Source organism: Plectrocnemia conspersa, unplaced genomic scaffold, assembly GCF_051122295.1.
Source record: "Plectrocnemia conspersa isolate PC_06_02 unplaced genomic scaffold, ASM5112229v1 ptg000006l, whole genome shotgun sequence".
Classification (NCBI taxonomy): domain Eukaryota; kingdom Metazoa; phylum Arthropoda; class Insecta; order Trichoptera; family Polycentropodidae; genus Plectrocnemia; species Plectrocnemia conspersa.
In genome coordinates this window covers 956698-975310 of record NW_028277170.1, presented here as the reverse complement: position 1 = coordinate 975310, position 18613 = coordinate 956698, and the positions used below count along the sequence as shown (strand labels likewise).

At 37.7% G+C, this 18613-nt stretch overlaps 1 protein-coding gene across 2 annotated transcripts; it reads left to right on the top strand.

Moving 5' to 3' along the window:
- The first annotated feature begins 2880 nt into the window (after positions 1–2880).
- Abl (tyrosine-protein kinase Abl) lies at positions 2881–15711 on the top strand. Of its 2 annotated transcripts, none has more exons than XM_088188220.1 (10): positions 2881–3078; positions 6441–6701; positions 6768–6967; positions 7034–7384; positions 7450–7733; positions 7863–8139; positions 8299–8443; positions 8509–8670; positions 11987–12225; positions 12312–15711. In XM_088188220.1, exons 1-10 carry the CDS (start codon positions 2952–2954, stop codon positions 14202–14204), a joined length of 3939 nt encoding a protein of 1312 aa, XP_088044346.1. In that variant the 5' UTR covers positions 2881–2951; the 3' UTR covers positions 14205–15711. The 2 variants fall into 2 exon arrangements, with proteins under 2 accessions (XP_088044346.1, XP_088044345.1); XM_088188219.1 differs by having other exon boundaries at positions 12294–15711.
- Positions 15712–18613: the final 2902 nt, after the last annotated feature.

Sequence of the window (18613 nt, the reverse complement as noted above, 5' to 3'; positions counted from 1 at the left end):
CAAATATTATATATACTGGTACTGGGAATGGAAAGGGTAAAATAAAATGACTAGAATTTTACTAGGGCACACGGATAAGTAAAAACTAAGTTGTTACTACTATAGTGATGCGTTACCAGTACATATTGCTTGCAATAATTTAAATATCTATATAAATATAGTAATTACTGGGTTATGATTTTAAATATATCTCCATACTATTATTACCCATTGAATAAGATAGTATCAATAAGCACTCATCGTCGCAGCAGATATATTTTGTCGAATTCGTTAATTTTGAGATCCATTTTTCAATAGCTGCACGCACTCACGCTTTGCAGCTCACTCCCATTCTTTGAGCAGCAAGAAAGAGATGATTCAGTTATGTTGTGTACTTTGATGTTACGGGTGACGTTTGTGTCAGTCCTTCATAATCCTTCCGTGCCCCTAAATTAAATGTATTTTTTAAAAATCTATACATATTTTTAATGTAAATATTAAAAAAAACTAAAAGAAATACAAGTTGAATATTGAAAGCACTATGTAGAATAATATATATTTACAATTAAAAACTTATTAAAATATTTGTTAGTTATTTAATTATACCAAATTAAAATTGTCGACAAAATAATCTGAAGCCTAAAGCAGGGCTCGGCAAACTTTTTTTAGAAAGGGCCAGATTGTAAAAAAATTAGGCTCGGTGGGCCAGATACTAAACTGGAGAATATTTTTATATTGTACATGAGTAATTCTATTAAAATACTAGGTTCAACATACATACTTTTATTAGGAAATAATACTTTTACATAATATTTTTACAATTCTTAAACAATAAAAAAAAATTATCAATACAAAAAAATATCAGTTAGTATAAAATAAAAAAATACCGTTACGTTACAGCGCGTAATTTGACTTGTTTTTAATTGATTAATGTAAAAAATAATATTTAGCCCACGGGCCGGATTGAAGGCAGGCGGCGGGCCGTAGTTTGCCGACTCCTGGCCTAGAGAGCATGGATGGCAAAAAAGAAGAGCAGCAGGAAGTTGATACTGATTTTTCAAAAAAAAATTCTAAAGGAAAGAAAGACAGAATTTAATTCGTACCAAAAAAAACAGAGGAGAAACTATAAAGCAGTATTAAAAAATATACATTCATCGTACGACTGGGAATCCTTAAAGGAACCCATTTAAAGCGCCAGAAAACCTTCAGAGAAGCCTTCACGGAATAGAACAACGGATGAAAACTTGGAAAATGGAAGCAAACACGACAAAATCAAAGCATGTAACGTTCACATTGAGTAAAAATACCAGTAATCCCTTAATAAATCAAACAGCGTTAAATTGCATGATCATAACGGCCAGTTGACATCACCAAATAAAATATAAACCATCGTGGTTTTTTAAAAAAACTCTTCGAATAAGCATATATAAACGGACATTGGTTTTAAGTTAATTTTTGCTTTATAGGTATTTATTTTATTTTATACGCTAATAAGAAAAGGCTGATCTTATTAAAATTATTCATATCCGTCATATACATACATATGAACATACACACACACGCACGCGCGCTAATACGCCCGCACGCACATATGCACATACGCCCGCACATACGCCCGCACATACGCTCGCACATACGCATATACACACCACACGCATGGACGCACGTATACACACATAAACACATGCTCGCATGCGCGTACGAATAAAGCTTCTGAGGTGTTGGGACTTGTCTAGCGATACGTACATCAATTGAGAAGATTGAATTTAATGTGTACCTTGTATAATCATCTAGTGCGCAGTACCCTCGAGCATGCTTCTCTGGTCTGGTTTCCAAATATTGAAACTAACTCACATCTTACAGAAAAGGTTTAAAATCATTTCCCAGATACAACTACGTGGGGGAATATAAATATTACACATTTTAATTTTACACAAAATTCTTACAAGGTATGCTGGGAAATACTTTTTTTACGTGATGTCGGTCAGTGTATTAGGAGAAACACTTTTTAGCTGTTATTAAGAAATATACACAATTCCAAGATTCTGCAACAATTTTGTATTTGTGTGCTACTACCAACGCCTGCGCTCTCGAGTATTAAACAACTCCCCAAAAAAACGGTAGGGTAGTATTGATTTGTTCTCGTCCAGACACTCACAGTTGTTTAATGCTTTGTGTCTAGCCATTAATATTAGTATTGTGAGTATTTTTGTTTTTTGTGCAAAGTGCATTAGCGTGAAGCTGTTATGCCTTGCACATGTTTGTAAATGAATAAACTTTATACTAATGTAAATCACTTGATTTTAATAAAATAAAAATATGTATGAACATAATAATATTGTATGAACACTTGTCTAGGCGCTAATGTATAGATTCGTTATTTTTTTATAGTTCTTCAAATGCGTAATAATAATTATCGTACTATTCGTCACTATGTCATTGATTTTTCAACAGGTACGACGCTAAATTTGAAGTTCACCGCCCGACGGTTTCCGATCGCTAAACAAAACTTTTCCAAATTTCATTTTTGATTATCTCCGGCGGTGAAATTCGTCGGGATATCAGCAATTTTGCCGCCCTGTGTGCTTACCGGCGCTCGCGCGCAATTCAGTCTATAGTAACATTGTTCGTCAAAAACGATCGATAAAACGGTGAAAATGTTTGCGTTCGCTGTCAATACTTTTTCTTCTTATAATGCGATACCTAATATTAGCCAATTGGGTGAATATGAGATTTGATAGAAAATCAATTACAGATACTGAGTGTATTATTTTTATTGTATCGATTTTGATATATTTTGCGAATAGGTAATAAACTGTTGCGAGAGTGCGGTCGACTGTAACGCCACGCGGAGAGCGGTGGCGGTGGGTCGAACTAAATATCGACGTCAAACATGTCACCGCTGTGATCGCCCGTCGGCCATGGCTTGCGGCTGCGTCTGAGCGTTGCGGGGGCGCCGCCTCAGCCCGACGATGGGGGCGCAGCAGACCAAGGAGCGCGGGCTCTCCGGTGGGGCCTCCATCAGGGCCACCAGGAACAAGCCGCGTCTGCCCAAGGACCCGCGCGCTCTCGGCTCCAACATTTTCACGGAACATAGCGGTGAGCTGCTCCTTGATTTGGGTACCCGGGTGCGCCCTGGAAGCCCTGCGCCCCCTATGCCCTCGGCTTGAGACGCCCCCGATCGATAATCTGATCGCGCACACACACACACACACTGACACGCGCTCTCGCTCGCGCATACATACGCACACAAACACACACACACACACACACACACACACACATGCAAACATACGTTTTTATATGAACAGTGGCGCAACGGTGCGAGGTACGCGGGCTCCCATCTACGAGGGGGTCTCAATATGTTCACCTCTTTTTCGAAAAATTATTAATCTTATGTACACCCAATCCTACTTCTCTTCAATATATTTCCAAATTGTCACTGATAACTAGCATCTCCCTGAATCATGGAGATGTACCCGATCCATCAAAAGAGAGATAAATCATGTATAGAAAACTAGACCAATCGCAGTTTTCATTTATCTGTGGAAGTATACAAAAATCACCGAGACTCATAAAAAGAATTATAGACCGGTGCCTGTCCAACATTTCATCCTTCTCGCCGATGGTTTCTTAATCCATTGAAATGCGAGTGGATTCCATTACAGATTTGTATTAATCCCTTGAAATGCGAGTAGATACCATTATGGATTTTGTAAATGCCTTTAACCTTTTGACCGTGGAAGACACCTATAGAAGTCATCAAGAAAATCGACAATATGCATCGGTCCAGGCATCTGGCGAGACATCGGGCAGGGGCGTTGTGGACTTCTCTGCAGCATTGGAAGGTTCTGAAGCGTGTCGTCGGCGAGACGGCGGGGCGTATTGGTGATGACGAAATTTAGCCGCTTACCATCGCATTGCTTGGCCTAGAGTCCACGGATTTTGAGATTACCTTTTTTGCTCTCTTAGTGGGCTGTTGTTGAGCCGCAGCTTAGATTTTAAGCAGACTTTTTAGTTCCGCAATTAGTGATTGCTGTTCCACAATCATCTTTGCTTGTGCAACGAATTTTGCGTCCATTTTTGTAATAATAACTTAAATCGCTTCCATTACTGGAGCTAATGTTAGTCGACGTCCGATAATGACGAGTGATCGGAATAATCTTCATAACACTTATCACTTGTCGATGCGCAAATGGAACAAGTACATTTAATGTAATAGTCGTGGCCTCTATTTGATGAACTAACTGAATGACAAAGTCAAAACAATTGTGACTCATCAAACTCATACTGAGAAGTTCTAAAGGGTGATCCAATTTCAGTTTCTAAACTACTAAAGGATGATCCAATTTCAGTTTCCGAGCTTTTTATAAAAAAACAAACAAATTTAAAGATAGCTTTGGATTTTTTTTATTAATTAAACTTGATGTATTTATTTATGAAAAATAATATCAATTAAATGGCTGTCTTTGAACCTTTAAAAGTACCTGCCAGATATATTTTCACTAGTAAAAATATATATCTATCTGTGAAAATGTATTCCGATGTGATTCCACAGAAATGACATGTTTTTAAAAATATTTTCGGGATAGATTCGAGACTTTGTTTAGATTTTCTTAAAGAGATGACCCTTAAATTTTTGGGGATTCATTTCAGCTTTTTTTAATATTTATATTTCATTATGATTCATAGTATTTCATTAAATGATATACATTTGTTTCGACTGGCATAAATGCGTTCTGTTTCAAAACCTTGAAACAGATCATATTTATGCCAGATTTTTAATGGGCTGTTTTTGTACTGCAACTCTGTTCAAACCTTTTTTTTATACCTGGATAGTTCATTGACACTGGGTTGGCAGAAGGGATTTTTTGTCACACTTGTCACATTGTGATAAGTGACTATTATAAGTGGTTCTTCAATGGATCTTTAGAGTATGAAAACTTAGTATATGGGGGGTTTAGAATTTAAAATTTTATTAAATTATATTAGATACTTTAGAAGCTATGATGATTTTTTTGCGCACAAATAATTCTGCGCGAGATTTAAATTATCGCCTGTGTCAATGTGTTAATGTGCTTAATCAGAGAAGATTTTCTTTGAAAAATCAGAATCAATGTCCTGCTGCTCTAACACCCAGGGGTACCAGTCCACCACATGCTGGAGGCCCGTCGTAACTAGTGTGGAAGAGCAAAGTGAACTACTCTCGAGGAGCAGGGATTCTCGGGGGTAGGCAGCAGAGGTAGCATTTAAAATCCCTCACAAAGTCCTTGGGGGATGGAGCTATAACGATGACGATAATGCAAGATAACGAGAGTCCGATTATTGATACTAAGCAAACTTAAAAATAAATAGTAATATGGTGGATGCGGATCGCTCTTCTAGATGTAAAAATCCATGAGATCATCCGAAGTGTTGGACTCGTAGGGCATCAATACCAATAGGCTTGTGCAAGTGTAAGCGCTCGCATCAGCTATCGCATGGTGCTGAAACTTAAGCTGACACCGAGCAGTAGTCTGGCATCTGATTGCGTTAGTTGAGGCTTGTATCTATGCTTGCATGGACTCAAGCAGTGAGTGACGAAAAGGATAACATGTAGTAGCTTTCTCTGCTCTAACACCCAATCTGCGTAAATTCTTCGCTGTCGATGGTCTCTGGGCTTCAGTCGTTGTGTTATCAGAATTATATACAAATGCAAATTTTGTTATCAGAATTATATACAAATGCGAGAAGCCCAAAATCGATAATTCTGAGTCATCGGCTACACTGATGCACACAATGATGCATAAGCCTTACTCTATCTCCAACACTTGAAGTTTTTTCATTACATTGCGAATTGTTCGCTCAGTAAGACGATGGAAATGACTATAATTTTTCTGTAAATTTCAATACGCAGTTTGTACAGAATTGTTGTTCCTGTAGAACAATTAAACAATTTTAACGCGTTGACCGTTGGTTAAGCGATTCATTTCGTAAATGTGTTGTTGCTAGCACTTGATACTTTAAATATGCTTGATTAAAAAAAAAGTTATTTAACTCAGACAAACTAACTATAAAATTAACATTGTATTAGATCGACAAAATTTAAGTTTGCCGATTTTTAATCTAGGTCATTATCTCTTAATGATTAAGGGTGGTGGCTTTTTGCCGAATACTAGTACCAATAAATAAAACTATTAGTTAATGATTCGTAAAATTATTTTTTTAATTTTACAATTGCAAATTAGAGTCAGATTACTCTAACAGTCGGATCTTTTTTTTATTCAAAGAAGCGGAGAATCAACAATCTGTCCATTTTCCACATTTCTACACTTATGTTTTCAACAAGGACAAATTTCTCTGAAGTTAATTGATTACTATTGATTTAATTAGTCTTTTGATGTATATAAAATAATTGGTGACGGGAGGGACTGGCTTTGCTTTGGATTAAATGACGCTAAACGATACCATGTTGGTTTCAGAGGCCCTACTGCAGAGCAGGCCCCTGCCGCATATCCCCGACGTGGCGGACGGCGACTCTTTGCTGATGGGGACGGGCCCCCTGAGCGGACCAGTCCCTCCGTCGTCTTCTTGCGTGGCCGTGTCGCTGCCCTTCGATTCGGCCAATCGGTGGACGTCGAAGGAGAACTTGCTGACGCACCACGAGGACGACGATCCGCAATTGTTTGTCGCACTGTACGACTTTCAGGCGGGCGGCGATAACCAATTGAGTCTAAAAAAAGGTAAAGTCGGCGCACGATACGTCCATAGCGACGCATGGTATTAACCGTTACTCTTTGTATGTGCAGGCGAACAAGTGAGAATACTCAGCTATAATAAGAGCGGCGAATGGTGCGAGGCGCACTCGGCTTCGGGGCAGATGGGCTGGGTGCCCTCCAACTACGTCACACCTGTGAATTCGCTCGAGAAGCACTCGTGGTACCACGGACCCATTTCTAGGAATGCCGCCGAGTACCTGCTCAGCTCTGGGATCAATGGCAGTTTCCTGGTGCGTATAATCCATAGTCAAATTAAGTTGCGATTGTGTAAATTAAATAATAATTTAAAAATTCAGGTGCGAGAATCTGAATCAAGTCCCGGTCAACGGAGTATATCTTTGAGATATGAGGGAAGAGTGTACCATTACCGAATAAACGAAGGCTCAGACGGAAAATGTTTCGTGACGGCCGAGAGCAAATTTGGCACTTTAGCCGAACTGGTGCACCATCATTCGATGCTCGGCGACGGTCTGATAACACAGTTGTTGTACCCGGCGCCTAAACATAATAAGCCGACGGTGTTCCCCTTAAGCTCCGAGCCCGACGAGTGGGAGATCGATAGAACCGATATAGTGATGAGACACAAGCTCGGCGGCGGACAGTACGGCGATGTGTACGAGGCCGTCTGGAAGCGATACAACATGACGGTAAATTTTCTGTTGTTTCTCAAGATCATTTGACATAATGAAAACGTAAATTTTGGTGAATTCAGGTCGCAGTGAAGACGTTAAAGGAAGACACGATGGCGCTCAAGGACTTCTTGGAAGAGGCTTCTATCATGAAGGAGATGAAGCACCCGAATTTAGTGCAGCTGTTGGGCGTGTGCACGCGTGAGCCGCCGTTCTACATTATCACCGAGTTCATGAGCAAGGGTAACCTATTGGATTATCTGCGGAACGGAAACCGGGAGCATATGACCGCTGTGGTTTTGATGTACATGGCGACGCAAATCGCGAGCGGGATGAGCTATCTCGAGAGTCGGAGCTTCATACACAGGTATTCTATTGTACATAAATATATAATTAGCTAGATATTGTTTTGTTATCAGCCGTATATATAGATTGGCAATCGAAACATTATCTAGGGATGTTAGTTGAAGTGAGTCATAACAAAATTAATTTTTAGGGATTTGGCTGCTCGCAACTGCCTCGTTGGCGAAAATCACTTAGTGAAAGTGGCCGACTTTGGCCTGGCGAGACTGATGCGTGACGACACTTATACGGCGCACGCCGGCGCCAAATTCCCCATCAAGTGGACCGCCCCTGAAGGCTTAGCCTACAATAAATTTTCTACTAAATCGGATGTATGGGCTTTCGGCATTCTGCTCTGGGAAATCGCCACGTATGGCATGTCACCCTACCCCGGAGTGGACCTCACTGATGTCTACCACATGCTAGAGAAGGTAATGACACCTTTGAAAAGATCGGCTTGCGTTGTGAACGCGACTTTTATATATTTGCCATGCGATTGATTAACAATCTAAGAATTTGATTCGGCGATGATTGCTAGCAAGCGATGCTGAATTAACTGAAATTGTTTTATTATTATCGTTCTCTTATAGGGTTATAGAATGGAGTGTCCGCAAGGGTGTCCGGCGCCGGTATATGAGCTCATGCGCGGCTGTTGGCAGTGGAACGCTCAAGATCGGCCGTCTTTTCAAGATATCCATCATTCACTAGAGCACATGGATAATTCAATCACTGAAGGTACTGCCTCTCGATATAGGATGGAATTATAAGTATTCAGTAATTGATATTGTTTTTTTTTGTAGTCGGCCACACAGTCAGTTGTCGATCGACTAATAGAAGAGGCAAGCATCCACCGGCTCCGCCGAAAAGAACTAGTTTATTATCGTCGTGCAGTTTATTCCGCGAATCACAATACAATCCTGATGACATTCAAAACTCTGCTTTGGTCGATGATGAAAATATTGGTAATTATATATATATATTTATATATACATACATAATTTAAATAATAATATATACGTCTTATATAGTTTTTTATGTTGTTTAAATTTTTGACGGATTTATTTAATTCGTTACTTAGCTTTTTGAGATGTGAAGGCTTGCGTATAGCGTCTTTTCTTTCTCGTATCTTGTCTACCGACGTTCGATCACCGATATTGCTATCATCATCTTGGGCGTAATTTTGACCTTATCTCAGCTTCCGCAAACAAAAGACAGCTGAAGAGTGCGGTGACTGTGATAAGGTCAAAATTACGTCCAAGATGATGACCCCAACATCGGTGGTCGAAACATCAGCAAACGAGATTTGAGAAAGAAAAAGCGCGATATGCAATCCCTTACATCTCAAAAATCTAAGTACCATGTTGAATAAATGTATTAAAAAATTTAAAAAAACCGCAAAAATAATTGTAGTAAAAAACAAGTGTAGTTATCAAATATTTCTTAGTAGTGGCTAGAATATAACTAAAATATCCGAGACTTGTCTAAAACGGTGCAGTGTTAGACCAAAAATTCCAATATTGACCACACACATAGCAACTACTTGATTAGTCATTTTAAGCAAGTACATCGCCTTTATTGGTCGGCAATGACATCATAAATTTCGAAGAAAATGTCTCCATTGTTTATAATTTGTCTTTGATATATACCTATGATTTCAATACTTGGATCTACGCATACCACTGAAGAAAGTCATTGTTATTGATATTATGTCTGAGAAACTCGATCAAAACATGTAATGATATACTGATATCAAATTGAACAGTCATGCTAATATCACTGTAAATCGACCATAGTGTTAAAATAAATAAATTTTCATGTATGTCACAAAGGTTGATATTTGTTGTTTTTATAATGGATAAAAGTATTTCACCAGCATTTTATCATAATCTGTATCGTTTTTATTTTTAAAATATGTATATATGGTGATTCTGAACATAAATTAATTTTTTTCACAGTATTTGACATTTGCTGATTTTACCACTATCAATATAAAAAACAATTATTACGAAACTGTATTTTAAATTTTAAGCGGTAACAAATGATACAAGGTAATTTAACCCTTTACGTGCGAGGAGCTGATAAATCCGCTTCATATCGCATGTCCCTTAAGTGAGAGAAGGGGATATATCTCAGTCAAGAAAAACATGTATATCTGAATATTATAAAGCAGCTCTTTGTCTCAAATTTAACACATATATTTTTTAGGATTTATAAGATGTATAATGATGTTTTTATGATGTTATGTTCCAATGGTTTTCTACCCTCATTTAATTACTTTTATTACCAAGAATTTATTACCAAGAATCAGAACCACAAGAGCTCTGGGGGGAGTGACCCAATTTTTTTTAGTCAAAGATCTGTCATTCCAATGAATTCCACATGTGCAATATATGTTTGAATATATATAATATATTATATAGTTTGCATTCAGTTTAATTCTGAAGTCGAAGAGTATTGGTGTGCCTCGAATTTCACCGTTTACAATTTTAGAATTTATAAAAAAAACAATTACCAGAATAGGAAGAAAGATAAAGGACCCAACGAAAAGTCGAATATTGATAGGCTAGCATTTTCCGACGAAGTATGAGGACAAAAAATACCAACGCAATTATCAAGTGTGCAGTATCATGCCCTCATCATGCAAGAAAAAGGGGAAAGGAATTTGCAGAAGGAGGCAGACTTTTAATTTTTAAAATAGATATTATTTTTTTTTTAATTTTGAAGGTAAATATAGATGCATAAAGGAATAACTATATTCTAATAAAAAAATCGTAATTGAATCTTCAACTTCATTTTTTATTGGATAATTGACTCATTTCGTGTCTTTTTATGAAATTTAATTCCGCATGTAAAGGGTTAAAAAAATTAAGTTTAGGTTCTAATTTTTAGGAATAATGCCCGTTATTCAATGTGTTATCACTTAAAGTACTGAAATCCGATTAACACACTTTGGGGCACGATCGTACAGTTAACACGCTTTTATGAAACTCGATCTTTAACAGACTTACTGACATCTTTGAATATTTTACGGTACCAAAAGGGTCGGCGCCAGCTTACCACACGCTGGAGTTCGCATTAAACAATGTGGGAGAGGGCATGACTCCTTTTGAGTTTGAATTCCAAACTCTTGAGGGGAAGTAAGCTCTTAGACTACCCACCCGAGGTAGCGTCCTTTGGACTACCAATGACGAGTAAAGCATAGCATATCTACTCAAGCCGGTCAAAGGGCTCGGTTTCCTGGGGAACTGAGGGTTAAAGCTGAATCCGAGAACGAACGTCCCTCTGATTTCAGGAGGAGAGAGTCGAACAATGAAGAACTGACACAAAATGCATATGCAAGCAAAGCAAATGCAATGCAAAGGCAATGCAAATGCTATGCAGGTAGTCTAGAGAATGTCTCCTAATGCGCTTCCGCTCATCCAGCTCTTAATAGCTGGATGCCGCCCATTGGGTTGGACTCGTAGGGCCCAAGTACTAGTGGCGGCAGTGGTTTTCGCAAACAGATTAACGTAGGCAACTTTCTCAGGGCACCGAAAGGGATTATATACATATATATATTATTCTAACAGATATTGTTATTATAATTCTTTCCATACAAAATTAAATAATTAAAAATTAATTAGTGGTTCGAGATTTTGTTACAAAAAATCTTTTCAAATATCCTTACATATAATCCTAAATCGGTTTATATAAATGTCACACCATAACGAATTCTCACTTAGAATCGATGCCGACAAATTCTACTACTACCTTTTACGACTTCTGATGTTTAATGACTGGTTTGGTAGACTTTTTGGTAGACCATGTGAAGGACCATCAAAGAGCTCTTTGTTTACACACAAACCAAATTTTATTTGGGATTATTTGTTTTATTGCTTGTTCAAAAAATGCATTAATACATTAACAATTCATAAAAATATATATCATACTAAAATTGCTCAAAACCAGCATTTCTTACTTTTCTTTTATTTATGTTGAGTTTTATATTTTTTTTAAACATTTCATAAATTTTTGTTTTTTAATTCCTCTTAATTCAAAAGTTATTGTTACGCAAAGTTCTTGCGAAACTCGTTTTTGTACATCACGCGGCGAAAAAACGTCGTTCAAGTACTAATACAAAAAAGTAGTAAAATAAATCAACACAATAAAACGTTGAGAATTGCTGATTTTTTCTATAATTTATTATAAATGCAATATAAAATAATAATAAATAATTATGGAAATATATGTAAAATTAACTCAATACTTAAATATAGTTAACACTGATTTTTTTTACAGGCTTAATGAAAGAAAGTAACCCTACTTTGGACTCGGGCAAACCGGCGTCACTCGATGGTTCTCTGCAGGAGCATACTCCCGATACGGATGATTCGCAGATAGACGACGTTCTGTTCACTCCGTCTTATGATATTTTCTCGACTACACCAGTCAAATGGGGGTCCGTGTCCGGAACCAAAAACGTACAACCGAAAGGCAAAAAAGCAAAGACTTATCCACCCAAAGAACAGGATCAAAAGGTAATATTTATTCTTTAATATTTATATCATTTTTTCCTGGTGATATTTATATCGATTATGTTATTCAGAATTGGATTTTTTTACAGAACGTACAGGTAGCTGCGTTAGAAGTGCAAAACGTCAAGAGGGCTATCAATCGCTATGGTACTTTGCCTAAGGGGGCTCGTATTGGCGCGTATTTGGAGTCACTGCGACAAGGGACGCTTTCGCCCGGTCAGAAGATCTGCGATGAGATTCCAGTGGAGGATCTCATCGGGCAGACGGCGTCGCCTCATCCTTCGCTGCGCAACCCGTCACATATGATTCGCAGCAATTCGTCGGGCGGAGTGACGGCTCCGTCCGTCCCCGTTCCGGCGTCGCCTCCAGCCCGCGGACGCCGCCCTGTCACCGGTGTGCGGAACTATTATCCCAACGAATCGTTGAGGAGTGGCAGTCCTAGTAAGGCCAATCCGTCTTTAGCCGATTTAGAGTTTCCGCCTCCTCCGACCGATCTTCCGCCTCCACCCGACAACTTGCCGTGTCCTCCACTGTGCTTTCAAACACCGAGAGACGAGTCCGTCAAGAAGAAGCCTCGCCCGTGCAAAGAGCTCTCGGGCGATTCGTTCAAGTCCAAATCCAAATTAACGGAGAATAAAATTATCAACGATAGAATCGAAGACGATGACGACTCGCACAGTTGCTTCAGGAGCACTAAAGAAATGCTAGAATTGAAGCTGGTGTCTGAAATTCAAGGCAAATCCGATAAGAAAGGATATAAGTTTCCCAAAGAGTCACCATCCAACAACGGTTTAGACACGTTTAAAAATTTGATAGGCGATCCTGCGGCTAGATTGGTTTCCGAACTTTCCGAAAGTTTCAACATAGTGCCGGTAGTGAAAGTGAACGAAAGGCCATCGGATCAAAGAGTGCCTAAGGACATTAAGACCGGTCTGCGAAGAACGGGGAGCGGCGCCAATAACCCTCTCGCTGAAAAGAAAAATTCGTTTAAACCGCTGATCAAGAGCGAGACTAACCCCAAAGTCATCAAAAAGAACGACTCTTCTGAGGCTATCATAGATTTCAAGTCTAGACTGCGAAAAGTAGACACGACATCGGCTAATGGTAAAAAGCCCGAAGTTGATATTCAATCTAACGAGGACGGTCAGCTGAAAGAAATAGATCACGATAGTTCGACAGAGACGAAGAAAATGGATCCCAATAGCAACACGGAGACTTTAAAATGCGAGGAGGAAGACGACAAACGTCGCAGTACTGGTAGCATAAGTAGTTTAAAGAAATTGTGGGAGCCGAAAGAGTCGATGGGGGACATCGCCGCCTCGCAGCTAAGTCCTAAGCTTTCGCTGAAAAGCAATAATAAGCAACCGGCAATAGAAGAGAAAAACGACGAGAGCGAGAGGGCGGCGTCGGACGCTGCGGCTGAAGACAGCATGAACAACGTGATGACGCGCAGCCTCAACGCTAACAGCAAGCCCGTGACGGAGAAACGTACTTGGGGACCGGACGAGAAACCTGCGGTACCGGCTAAACCGGCCGTAAAATCTGGAAAACCTGCATTCACGGGAAAGACGCCCGGAGCTATTTACGCCACGCCAGTCGCGCCAATTATCACTCCCATTAAAGCGATCGTTAAAGATGAACCTAAGACCGCTCGAGAGAGCATTGTGGATATATCGCAAGCGCTCGAATCGAGCATCGCAGGCATGAAAGGTAATTCGGCCGTCAGTTCGTCGTCGTGGCTGCAGCTCTCCGATAAGGTGGACTCTTTTCACGCGGCTTGCGTAGTTTACAGTGACGATATAGCCCCGCCGCATCAACGCTTCCAGTTCCGAGAGGTGACCGCCAAGCTGGAGGTGCAGACAAGAGCCTTGCGCTCGGCCGGGGCGCGAGGAAGCCGCGGCGAATCGGGCGGTGACGGTCCCCGGCTGCTGGCGGATGTGACGGCCACTGTACGCGACGCCGTCGCTGCACTCAACCGTTGAAAACAAGCGATTCGGTTCGCACATCGATATTATTATAATCTACGATAGATTTGTTGTTTGAATTTGGCATAACTTTCGTATCGTATAAGATCAGGTGCCGCTTTGGAGACGGCGACCGCTAGTCATGCGTTCCGAGGTCGGACGACTCTCGCTTTACGTTAAGGACGAGGGCTTCCCACCGTCTGCTTTGCGGTGCTGCACTTTTGTTTACTGTCGCCGAAGTCTCGCATATGTGAAATCTCAAGGATCAAAATATAAAATACTACTAGATTAGCTCACAACTGAGCTCTTGTAGCTGTATTTTTTAATATGACTTTATACCTTGTACTTATTTTGAAAATTTGAAGTTAACGGTGTTGCAACTCTTTGGATCATTTTTCACTCTTTTTGGTGCCATTAGCAAGTGTTCATGATTGAGTCTTTGCAGGACCAGAGTTGCCTATTTTATATTTATGTTTAAAAATAGGGATAGTGTTTTTAAGTTTTATGCGTCACGCATGAAAGGATTGTATCTAAATGGGTCGGACTTTCCAAGAGAATTTTAATTCCATGTAATATTAATCTCAGTGCCAGTTTATCCCGGAAGATGCCGAGTTACTTAAAACACGTTAGACAGTCTCATTCATTGAAATCTTCGGGTGCCTTGCCTGTTGTTGGGCGTTTGTGACTATCTATATACATCGTTGACGAATTTCACGTGCTGCACTCAGTTTTGTTCGGTTCGTTTCCGGATATGGAGGATCTTAAACGTTCACTCTTAATATCAATATTGGGTTAGTCCTTTCTTTTAACCACTATGGCATTGGTCTTTAGTATATTTGTCAACTAAGGCTGTGGTCTATCTTTTTTGATTGTAAAATAAAGAATAGCTCGGACCTCGGAATATATTACTTAGATATTTATATGATTCAGTTCTAAGCTTCTACTCGATTATTTATTAGTGCTCACGATCTTGTAATTTTAAATACAAGTTAATATTAAATTAGTTATATTATTAGTAAAAAATACACAGAGCCTAATATCGCATTCGTCGAGTCAAACATAATGTAAATCGATTTAGATACTGTGATAGTCATGTACAATATATTTAAGAGACCTTTCGTACAATTGAGTTTTCGCATACGCGACTACGGCGGCCATATTATTTATCTGCGGCGTTTCCTTTTGTAAATATGTTTGTGTACGTCGGGACCACCGATCGCATTCGGCGATTCCGCTATATGTTACGTATCGTTTTCGACATTCCACCGTTTCAAACGCCAGGTCGCGAGCGACTGACTGATCGTACTATACTTGATATACATACAGGGTGGTTAACTAATATACATAACAACCGGACGTAGACAACCGACTATCCCTCGAGATTGTAGCTCCGTTGCCATACGTACGTTTGCTTTTCATTTTTGCGACCGACGACGACGGGGTAACGTGTACAACGTTTCAGTTCTACTTGATGTTATATATCAAGGCAGACGAAGGTGTTATTTAAATAAAATAAAAATAAAAACTAGACTTACTACTTGATAAATATTTTTAAGTTATATAACATGTGTATGTATAATATGTATACGCATATTAAATATATACATATATTAAATATTATATATAGTATTTTATAACAATTTACCAATGATAATGTGTTAATATAGTATATGTATGTATTATATTAATGTAATACTCGAATAAGTAATTTAGTTTTTATTTTTTATAGATTTGTTAAGAGCTTGTCTTGAGGATTTTGTACTTTTTAGGTTACGGTCATTCCGCGGAGACGCAGTCGTGGGCCAACGTTGAGATTTGCGAAAACAATTTGCGCAAACTTAAATTTGTTCTCAGTCGAGGTGGTACTGATTTATGCTAGTCTCTTTATTATTGTGGAGCGAAGATGTTCAGCAGGTCGATTGTTTTTATTTTTTGTATCGATTAGGTAGGCTTTTGTAAAGGCGGTGATGCGAGGAGAAGGATAGGGGGGAGGGGAGTAATGTGAAGTCGTCGACTTATGAGATTTCTTTTGTATATACAACTAATAAAAATATAAGTTTCAAAATTTGCTAAAGTTATATTTTATTTATTGGACAGTGCTAGTCGACGACTCGCCGTATATGATTCAATCAATCTTTATTCTTTAAAAAATCATATTTGTAGTGATACATAAACATTTATTTATATAATATATGTATACACGATGTTGAAAATATTGTTTATATTTATATACATATATAAAACTAGGCTTCAGTAAATTATCGATTTCACAGTTATTAAATCCAGTAATAAGTAAAACGATCAATTAAGGTACTAATATCATAGCCGCTTATGGCGCGCTCGATGTGCAAACTATTTTTCTGATTCCGTTGTAATATTTAATGTAAGAGTGAAGCGTCGAGCGCACTATATTCCCATATGACCGACTATCCCATTGTTTGAAAATAGTTTTTATAGCATAGTAGAAATGAAAAATAAAATAAAACTATCTATATATGTATGTATGATTTTATATAGTTTCCAACTTGCGATTGAATTGTAATAAATAATTTTCAATCTATTCGATGCATTACCTTATTTCATCCTTAATTTGCCCCATTTTTTATCCTTTTATCTTCACATTTAAGCACTAGATTAGTCAGTTAATATTAGGCATATTTGACAGCCAGAGGAAAGTAAGTGTAGACATAAATTGAAGAGGACGATTTGCATAGATTGACGCCGGAATAAGTGGGATAATAATACTATGGCCGATTACAGCGCGGATATAGGAAAACGAGTACGGCCAGGGGAATAATGTACGGAGTTGTTAATTTGTATAATAATATTCCAAGGACAATCCACAAAAATAAAAATGTAGTGGGTTTCCTAAACGGAATAAAGAAACACCTTCGTGTATGAAGAAATAAATTATAATATTAACACTTTTTTTATGTAAAAATTAACTATATTAGCTAAATAAATAAATATTATATGAGTTAAAAAACGACTCCATAGAATTGAACCAACTAGTTGTTTCTATTATTCTTTCATGTCACACGTGTGCAGAATGTGAACAATTATTCTTCCAGTTTCAAAAAATATATGATTTTATAGTCTTTATAAACAATCTGATTCAATATTTAAAAAAATATTCATACTTTAGATCAGGAAAATCTAGAAAAATCCAATTTGGGATGATCGATCAGAATTATATAATATATGTTAATCACTAATTCTGATCTCAGAAATTGAAGAACACGTTGGTACATATGGTATTAGAAGCATTAGTCATCGACTTATAGTACCATTTATCTATCGTATTAGTATGGTATGATATTTTTAATATTTCATACAGGAAGCTAGATAACTTTTTAATATAATATCGATTTCGACATTATAACATTACGTTAAAAAAAATTAAAGCAGAAAAAATATTTTAGAATTCATAAAACACATTATAGACTTCAATGGTATTTTATTATGAAGTTATTTTCTTACGCTTATGAGTAATATAATATCGCTTATGAAAAATTGTTGACATGCATGTGTCTCGATTGTTCTATTAATGATTATTATCAAATTACAATTTTGCAAGCTATGAATATTTTGATTCTATCAGCAATATTACAAGCTAGAAATATACAGAATGTTTTGCGCCTATGTCACGTGTTTTGCACAAAAGCGTTTTGTCATCAATTTATGTGTTTACTAAGTGTAAATTTGATTTTTATTTTCTTTGTTTCTAATAAAAGATATTGAAAATATCAGAAAGTAAATATTATATTAAATATATATTGTCATACATTGCTAAAATTTAAAATATTTATTTCGCTTGTGCCATATTTACTTCCGTATTTGATATTGGCACGCATGCGTCATCTACCATATTTTAAATATTTTACATGTAAAACAATTTACAAAAAATGATAACAAAGATACTAATTTTGAGAAAGGCGATGATACGAGTAGGTGGAAATTATTGTGCCTAAAAAGATAAACCGCATGTGGCATGCAAAGTAGGCCAACTGGAATAAATCAGTACCAACCGGGTAAGTCAATCGGACATAATGAATATCTACAAGTAATTTATTTATTAATTAATATGTGTATTAAAATTTACAATCAATAGATGTAATTTTGCTTAGTTTTTAGTAATGGCGTATTTTTATAAATATAATTTTTAGTTTGCTGCCGGAAACCGAACCCGTGGCATTTGGGTTACCAATCTAGACTATACGGACAACACTATTTCGAGCTGTTGCAAAATAGCGACTATAAAAAAATCAACTCCTTTAAAGAAAAAATTAAAAAACGTAAAAATATAATAATATAAAAATGACTTTTTTTTAAATTTTAGTAATATGGGATATATTGATTTTTAAAGACACGGTAACTACCGTATTCATAATTAGAACTCAAACATTTTTTTAAGTAGTCCTTGTAAA